At 30.0% G+C, this 10,112-nt stretch overlaps 1 protein-coding gene across 1 annotated transcript in view; it reads left to right on the forward strand.

Moving 5' to 3' along the window:
- LOC123271629 (CD2 antigen cytoplasmic tail-binding protein 2 homolog) overlaps positions 1-9,541 on the forward strand; it is an 11,242-nt gene extending 1,701 nt beyond the window's left edge. Inside the window, exon 4 of the mRNA XM_044738024.1 lies at positions 9,464-9,541. Coding sequence (XP_044593959.1) covers positions 9,464-9,508 — 45 coding nt within the window. The 3' untranslated portion in view covers positions 9,509-9,541. The remainder of the gene's footprint in view (positions 1-9,463) is intronic.
- Positions 9,542-10,112: the final 571 nt, after the last annotated feature.

A 10,112-nucleotide genomic window follows, 5' to 3' on the forward strand; every position in this document is an offset into this window, starting at 1 on the left:
ATATCTCCGAATTGGCTGAACCGATCAACTTAAAAAACTAATCAGCTCTTAACCTTGAAATCTCGCATCGATCGCCACATAGAACGTCAGAATCGGTTGATGCGTTCGTGAGATATCGTCGAAAAAAATCGAAAAAAGTGTTTTTTTGTAATAACTCCGAAATTTTTCATCAAACCAATGTTTTTGTTCAAAGTCATTTATACAGCTCAAAAAACCACATCGATCGCCGCCTACCGCGTGAAAATCGGTTGATTTATTAAAAAGTTACAGCAGTTTGAAAATTAGAAAAATCGTGTTTCATCGAATTTTGATAAGACTTTTGAGCTCGAAGAGCTCAAAAGTATAGCAAAGCTATCTCTTTGAGCTCGGAGAGCTCAAAATAACACATAAATTGTATTTTTGAGCTCGAAGAGTTCGAAAACGTCATAAGTGCAATTTTAAGCGCCTAGGTATGGAATTAGCGGGAAGTTGCAGGGATGGCCTTCAGGGTCAACCGTTTTTCTAATTTTTTTTTTGTTCAAAAGAAGAAGAAAATTATTAATCTACTTGGTTTAATGGAATTCTATTACTATTTAATAAATTTGTGGTATTAGAATTTAGTAAATTTTAAAGTGTGTCAAACAAGAATTTTTACACTAACTTTTTTTTTCAAGGATTCAAACAAACGTTTATTAACAGCTCAGTTAATAAAAAAAAGCCATTCGGCAGCCGAAATGCAAGTAGATTTCTTAAAAATTTATAAAAAAAAATTATATATTCTTAAATCATAAATAAATAAAAATCAAAATTGAAATCAAGTTATAATAACTGCAATTTATTAATTTTTTATCTTTTTTGTATCATGTAAGTATTTAGAAAAAGAAAAAAATATAAAAAGAAGTATCTGTATTGATAAAAAATATAATAGTTTTTCACGATAATAATTTAGTCATTCATCATTCTCAAAATCGATCTCAAATTTCAAATTCGGTAATAATCTCAAGTCCTTATTTTGCAATTTTATAGGAAGTAATTTTACAGATGATTTTCGATTGATTTCAAAACGGAATTCACAAATTAAAGGGTCGTTAGTCAGTGCATCCAATACCCCAAATCTTGCAATTGATTTTTTTATTCTGATGATTTGATGTAAGTGAATATGATTTATAATATCTTGATATAACAGACTTAAACAAATTACATATCTGGTTTTTACTCCTTCAGATATGAGAAAGATAAATCTATATTCGTATTCCACCCAAGTAATGCCAATAATTCTCGTAACAAAGCCAACGAAACTGAAAAAAAATATTGATACAATTGATAAAATATAACAAAATTTATGGAAATTTACGTCATAAGGACAAATACAATAGTTAGATTTTTATGAAATCTACTAATAAAATTTCTTAAAAATGATCCAAAGATGGATTTTTTTGCTTTAGAAAAAAATATGAGCACATAAATTGAAGTTTAATTTCTCAGCTTTTAGATGCAATTTACAGGAATCGAATAACTCGACGCGTTCAAAAGTTATTTGAGGGAGAAATAGTGAAAGTATCAAATTTTCAAATGCTGTAATTTCTAAACTATTTGACCGATTAAGCTCATATTTGAACTTGACCTTCCTAGTAGTCGATAGAATAAGTATGTTGAGTTTCATTGAGATCCCTTAAGAATTGTTGACGCTATCGTCGTGACAAGCAGGCATATCGTATATATATATATATATATATATATATATATATATAAACTTTCGAGCCATATGTATTTTCTGACTCAGTTCGTCGAGTTAGGTCGAAATATAACAAAATTTATGGAAATTTACGTCATAAGGACAAATACAATAGTTAGATTTTTATGAAATCTACTAAAAACATTAAATGATCTAATGTCAAAAAATTATTTATTCAATTAGTAAAGCTTATTAAATATTTAAAAATCCTTCTATTGGTGGACAAAAAAAAAAAAAAAAAAAAAAAAAAAAAGAAAACAGAAGGCAGATGGCTTATAATTTATACTCATTGTCACCAAAGTTTAAAAAAGTATAAATTAGAGGTTGGTTTATCTTAAACGTGTATGGTATATCATATATATCAGTAACATTGTATTGAAGGTAACGAAGCTTAACTCGATCGGTGGTTGCTCTCTCAACATGAGATCCCAGAGTAGAGTAGCATCGTTTCCCTATAGATTTTCCTACTACAGAGGGATAACTGAGAGACAATAGTGTGGGCGGACAAAAGCATGATATATGGTGAGAGCAGTAGTATTAAAATCATATTTTCAGATTCTTCATCTTATATAGAATCACTGAGTACAGTGTAAGCGTAGCGCGGCGTAGCGCAGCAATTCTCTTTACTCTATATCATCGTTTTCGGTCATATATTTATATATAATACATACTACATACTACATACACCTACGTATTATATATGCATATTGGAAGTGCATATAGATATCAAATACATATATTATGTATACTTTGGCGCCCTTGGTGTATATAAGTATTATATAATATCATTTTGCAGCATGACCTATCGCGTATTAGGTATATATATATATATATATACTATCAGAATTCACGGTATCGGTATGAGTAAGAGCGGGTGAAAGGAGTAAGAGTGCCACAGTGGAGTGGGAGAAGGTGGTGCTCAGGGAGGTGGTGGGCGAAAATAGCGGGTAAGTAAATACCGCAACGGTGGTATACGTCTCAGCGCTTTTCCCAATGCTTTTGGCTGGATTTAATTGGATTTGTTAAGGGTAATTTATTTTGCTACCAGTGAAGAACCGAGGGTCCAATTTGCAAAGAATACCATTTCAACTGGTTTTTAACAAAAATTGCTAACGAGAAATTGATGCTTTGTTAAAAATATAAAAGATAAATATTTTTCTAGCTGCATATAGTTTTTTGATAATTATTTTAATTTGATTTTGCTATGAATACTTTCACTCATTTAGTTACGATTTTTTTGTACCAATTAATTTGTAATTTTTAGAACTAAGCATGATTTTTGTTCAAAATTTAAAAAGAAAAAATTGTATAGTTTGTGTATTATTAGATTTTATAGGTATCATATTTTTTTAATGCAATAATATATTTATAAGTTAAAATTAAACGGTAATTTTTACAAAAGTGAGGCAAAATAGAATAATAATTTCATTTCAACAAACTGAAAAATAGTTAAAATAGCAGGCAATTTCTGGAATTTCTCGTTATTTTCGAGCTTAAAGCATAAAAATATGAAATTTAATGTTTTTTAGAGAACAGTTTAATATTTATTATTATTATTATTTTTTTTAACAGAATTATGTCCGTGTGGTATTCTAGCAGATTCATTTAACAAACTTCCGCCAGTGTAAATAAATTAATTACGACAACTGCATTGTTTCTCGTTACGCTACGAGTAGTATTTTCACAATTTTATTACAATCGATATTGCGTGTTCAGAGTTCAAACACACTCACCCAGTTAGCGGTAATAATTCGAGGTGTTTCATTGTTCATAAAAAAAATATAAATAACTTACAAACTTGAGGTGAAATATTTGTTATTTTTTTTTTTTGAATATTGATAATTTTCGAGTCGATGAATTATCGGATTTAACTCGGTTTTTTAAAAACATCCCTTCAACAAGTGTCTACGTTTACATCGAGATCATTTTGTTACTATCTCTTTCAAATATTTCGATATGTTTGAGTGTTATTATTTTTCGAATAAATAAATAAATAAACGCAGGGGAGGAGGGACAAAATGGGGTACCTCAAAAATTCAGTGAAGAAATTTTTTTTTCCTAACAACTATTAAAATATTTAAAGATAGCTTTAAATACTCAAGAAAAATATTTTTTCAATAACTCTTTAGGCTTAAAAATTTTAAAAATTTCATGAGATCTAAAGTACTAATAATTTTTTATAAAAACAATTATTTATTAATAACTTTCTATTAACTTATCAAGAACTTATGCAAGAATTGTTTATATTGATAAAAAAGATAGCTTGATACAAGAAAAAATTCTCAAAACAAGAGAATTTTGAAGAAATTGATTTTCTTGAATCAAGAAAAAAATTCTCGATTAAAAATTTTTTACTATTGAAACTTTCTTTTAAAATCTTTAACAGAAATTTTATTAACATATAATATAAAAAATGGCCTATTTTCAACAATTTTTTTTTAATATAAAAAATGAAATATTTTATTCAAACTTTTTACTGTCTTAAAGATACATGTTGAATAAGCGATTACTGAAATAAAAAAAAAAATATTAAAAACTCTGCCATTGTGACGTCATTTTTGGCGAGTCCTCGGAAAAAAAATGCGTCCGCGTGGATAGCAGAACTCCCAGCAGGATTATTTGAAGTGAAAAAAAAAAAAATACGTGCTTCAGTTAAGACTTCAAACTAGGTCTTGAATGAAGAAAAAAAAAAAAAAAATTAAAATTGGATTTTTGGCAGAGGTTTTTACAAAAAAAATAAAAAATTTAGCTGAAATTTCGCGGCATTTTTTTTTAAATAGTTGTAATTGAAAAAAAAAATCCTTCGTTTTAGACCTTGTAAATTACATCTCAAAGACCTGTCTAAAATTTCATCAAGATCGGTTGAGTAGTTCTCGAGAAATCTTGACCAACGTCTTTGATAACATATTTTTGAGAAAAACGCGTTTAAAGTTTTGAGTGACAATACAATAGCGCCTTGAGCACGCAACTTTTTAAAACTGTATCTCCGAAACGATTATTCGGATCGATTTGAAACTTTAGGACACTTTTTTAGAGATGTTCTAGAATTTAATAAAACATTTTTTAAAAAATCGATTTTTTGAAACCGTGAAACCCATGTTACCCCTTAAAAAGATCAAAAATTTTATTTCATGAAAAAAAAAAATTATTTCACAACATGTAGACTCAGTCATTAGACTGAAGGTGAGTTCTTCCAGATCACTTATTGATGAAAATTTACGGAAATTTTTTTTTTTACTTTTTTAAGGAGTACCCTATTTTGCTCGCGAAATATTTATTTCTTAACGGCAGTTGAAATTTTGTTCTATTTACCTTGAATGCAGTTAAAACAAATTTTTACTTTATTTGAACAATGTATGAATGCATATAATGAATAAATTACTCATTGTCAATCTATGGCGGAGCACGTTCAGGATGACGGCGATCAATGGTCGTAGAAACATATCAGTCATCATTATCAAATTCTTTATAGTTTTTTTTTTTTTTAGGGAATCTCTGAACTCATAAGACCTGGAGGATTAATGTTAGGAGTCGATAGGAACTTTCCCACTCGATGAGAAGATTGTAAACAGAGCTCAGAGAAATAAATTTCTAAGGTGGGTTGTGTAGACGTATAGAATAAATAAACTTCTGCTTTGGATTTTAAGTCTTGCAGAATTAAAACTTAGATAAAATGTTTCTGCGACGTATAGATGTATGTTGAAAATGAAGGCTTATGAATGAAATCGATAAAATCTCGGTTAAACTTGATTGTAGCTAAATTTTCGATTATACTTAAAAATAATACTGTTTTTATTTCTGTCGATTTGAATGTTTTATTGATGTATTATAAATGGATTATGGACAACTCTTATGTCCAAAATCTTTTTTATTTTATTTCTAAAGTTTCGTCAGTCGTTACTGACTATATTAAGGCTCTACAATAATGGAGATAAGTACATCCTAGCAAAAATTTAATATATAATAAATAAATCACACAAGCGGCAGGATGGCCGAGCGGGCTAAGTCATTATATCGTTAGTTCGTTCGTACATCATGCCGTGAGGCGAGGGTTCGAGCCCCGACGGTTATTCGAATAGTTCCAAACCAACCGTCGGGGGTCACTCCGGTAGCCGACTTGTACTGGCATGGGTTTTCTCTGTGGTTTCCCCATCGCCACTATTCCAACAGCCCTTCGAAAGAGGTGAGGAATAGGGTAAATACAGTACAGGAAGCACAAGTCGGTCCACAGCCGCAAGAGATACGCAGAGATTATAAAAAGTTGAAAGAGCAGGTTGCGATATCTATGTGCGAAATTTGAAAGGCAGAAACTTTGAACGCAGTGAAAATTTGAAAGAAAAATTCGAACGCAGTGAAATAGAGAGAGGCAGTACAATTGTGATGAAAAAATTGTAAAAGGCAGTTCTTACTGCTGTACAATGTAACAAATCTATCTATCTAAATAAATCATACAAAGAATTTTTACCAAATAATATATTTACACATTACCTAAATTTAAATTAGATATTATAATTAAAAATAGTCGACAAAATTGTTCAGCCAAGTTAAAAAATTTTAAGGTTTATATGAATTACAGAAAAAAAACTCAACAGAGTAAATAAAAAAATTGGTGATAACCATAAACAAAACGAGTTTATAAATTCATATTCTTATTAATCCGCATGAAAAGTTAAAAATATGATTTTAAGCCAAGCTTAAGTGATTCAAAGTATGATACACGTATGATATTTGAAACAATTAAATAAAATGTCCTCGGAATATGCGGGCATTCTATTAATTATTTGAGATTATTTCCATTGAATAAAATATAGGATTGAAAGGGATTATAAATATAAAATATTTATAAGTAAGATAAGATAAAACAAAATAAAATAAAAAGGAGAGTATAAATAATTCGGCATAATCCATAACTAATGTCAGATTTAAGAGACGGTATGAAATGAAGTAGAGAAGTGGGTTGCCAGTTTCTATTCCCCAAGTTTGGGACTTCGTCGCAAGTCGGTTTGGTGCCAATTCCAATCGGTCTGTAGCCTCAAGCTCTCAAGAGAGGTCTCCATAATAACCAGGTTGCTGGTAGTCAGCAGCAGACTTCGACTTAGTAGTTAAGTCTCGCCCTTCAGAAATTTTGATTACGATTCCACCACTACTGCTATAATCCACCGATTGCAGTCGCGTTGCGCTTTGTAGAGTCGTCATGTAGTAGAACACGATTCAGATGAAGGAGTACAGTCGAGAGAAAAAGAGACTAGAGTAGAGAGAATGAGACAGAGTATGAATGAGTAAGAACGAAAGGAGGTAGAGAGTAGAGCGTGTGTTCCAGAGTTCATGGAATTGTGAACTAATCCTAATTTACGGAGGTTGGATGGGTACTACAAATCATTTCGGTTAAAGCGGCAGCAGTGCCCGCTCATCGGTTTCTCGATTTATATCGATTTACGATCATGTACTTGCTGACGATGCATTCAGGGAACTCTCAATAACGCATCATCTATTCGCTGATGAATCCCGTGTGCTCTCTGTAGTCTTCCTTACTCTCACATACCCCCTTAGCTCCCTCCCGCTGTCTCATATCTCTTCAATTGAGCCTCATATAGTCCAAAGACGTTTAGTGTCGTCTTTGAACTTATCTACCTCTTTGATCAGTATCATCTTACTTGTGTCTTTTTTATCAAGCTTACTGAAATATGTCATCTGTGCATTTTTCAAAATTATTTCATATTATTAATATTCATGATCACTCAGAAAATTAATTATTTTATCAGAAAATGTATTCTAACTTTTTACTTTTTTACTGATAAAAGGATTTTTTAATATTTTTAAGCTTGATTAACCTTTAAGAAATTTTTTTATGAACATTTTTTTAGACTCTTAAAATAAAAATGATTGTATAAGTTCTTTTTTAATCATTCTTTGACCCCCATGAGTTTAATAAATATTATAGCATTAGATCAGATAAATGAATAGATTTTTTTTTAAATTAGGAAAATAAAATGAATAATAATAAAAAAATTAGGAAAACGGTTGACCCTAAAAGCCATCCCTGTAACTTCCCGCTAACTCCATACCTAAGCGCTCAACATTTCACTTATTTTGTTTTTGAACTCTTCGAGCTCAAAGAGGTGGCTGTTCTATGCTTTTGAGCTCTTCGAGATCAAATGTCTGTTGGAAGTTTCATAAAACACTATTTCTTGAATTTTAAAACTAATAAATTTTGAATGAATCAACCGAATTTCACGCGGTTCACGGCTCAATTAGCAGGAAGTTCTGGGATCATTTATGAAGTCAACCATCTTATATATTTTTTGAGTTAACTGGCATAAAAATTTGTATCCTGAAAATTGTAACTGTTGTTCACATCAGCGAATTTGTGTAATAAATTTCTTTCTCAAAATTCTTGAGTAGTTATCAAAAGCTTAATACTAATGTTTTTCTCATTTTTAACTTCCCACTAAGAAAATTGGAAATTTGCAAAAATCGGAAAGTTATTGGTTTTACCCCGTTTTCTCGAAAATCGAATTTTGATCAGAGTTGGCCAATCAGAATTGGCCCAAAATATCTTAAAAATGTTATAGAGGTCATAACTTGACGGAAAGTGAAAAAAAAATTTTTACCTCATTTTTAAGGGGGGCCGTTGTGTCCCAGGTTTCCCTATATTAGCTCCAAAATATATAAATATATCAAATTTATGATAATTTGGTAAGAAAAAAAAAATTATTTTTCGACCAAATTTTGAAGGGGGGCCGTTATGCCCCAGGGGGCCATCTTACCCGACCCTCCCCTAAATTTTCTTGTTTATAAATTTCGATAAAAATTTAAGATGATTATCTTGTTTAATAATTTAATTGTTATACGTGTACTTTATTATAAAAATTATGTATATTATTGTCATTCAGCTAGTTTGCCTTGACATAAAAATTGAATAAATAAATAAATAAATAAATTGAGAAATTTTATTATATGATGATTGTGGAAAAGTTGTTTTAATATAAAAGGGGAAATCCTAAAAATTATTCATTCGAGATATGTCCAGCTTCATTAGCTTCCTCAATTATATCTATTAATTCTCTGCTACACTTATCTGGTATTAAGAGTAAGCTATTATTCAGAGAACACCTGAGTTCATTGATTGGCATTATCAACAAAGAAAAGTAATAAAAACAGAATTTTCCGAAATATCAATCGAGGAGCTTTTTGTATCAGTGGTTTTACGTGAAAAAATTTTGAGAACAGATTATATTATTTAGATTTGAAAATTTTGATATTTTGAAATAAAAAAGTTTATTTCACCTTTTTAAAAATAGATTTTTGAATAACAGAGAAAATTAAATATTATTGTTTCAAACTCTTTACTAATTTACAGAGGAGAATTTGGTTTTGTTCGCGAAATGAATAGAATACATTTTTTAGTGCTAGTGGTAACTTAACTATTTCATGTGCAGATCTCAGTTGAGTTTAATTTTTAACTAAATCCTAAAAATCCTTTTTAAAATTCTAGCCAAGTTATACACGTGAATCGCTGACTTTCTTCCGAAGATACAAACCATTTCATGCTTTAAATTATCGATAGGGGAGGGGGGGGGGCAAAATGGGGTACTTAAGAAATCGTTATGATTTTAAGGACTTAAATATGCTGATTTTTCTCGTTTTCAGTCGTAATTGAAGAAAAATAATCAAATTTCAAGTTGCCGGAGAAAAAAAATTTTTTTTTTTTGCGGGCAAAATGGGGTATTTTCAGGGGTACCCCCTGAAAAAGTGAAAAAAAAATTTCATTATCCGAAAATGAAATGTCGTTAAAAAAATAACATTTTCTTATTGATAAGTCTACGAAAGAACCCAGAGAGATGAACAAATCACCCAAAAAAGAAACATTGTTATAGTTGACGCAATATACTCCTAACAAAAATTGAAGTAGCAAAAAAAATTTTTTAATTTTGTAGTAATTTTTGACGGGTTTCGCTTGAGTAAAAATAATATCAAGATAAAAAAAAGAGTTCCCTTGAGAAGATTCTAATTTTTGGATCTCCTGAAAAATTTTTTAGACATAGTTCTCACGTAATTCCAAACAATAGCACGAAAAAAAACATTTGTAATTTTTTTGCACTCTCTTTCTTGGTTTAGGGATTCAGGAAAATTTTTTCAAGTTGAATGATCTTGTAAGCCTGAAGATCTTACTTTTTAAATTAAATATCTCACAAGCCCACCAAATGATTTTGAAGAAATTGGCGGCCTCTGACACAGTTTTCTGAGCATTGATAGTTAAATTATGACATCAAAAATTATCCGAGAATAAATTTTGAAGTTATTTGAAAAAGACATTCTTTTAGAATGGTTAGTTTACACAGAAAAAAAGGTTTACTTGAGCCAAAAAAATATTTTTCTTCCTAATTATTTCCTTGAG

Source organism: Cotesia glomerata, linkage group LG1, assembly GCF_020080835.1.
Source record: "Cotesia glomerata isolate CgM1 linkage group LG1, MPM_Cglom_v2.3, whole genome shotgun sequence".
Lineage (NCBI taxonomy): Eukaryota > Metazoa > Arthropoda > Insecta > Hymenoptera > Braconidae > Cotesia > Cotesia glomerata.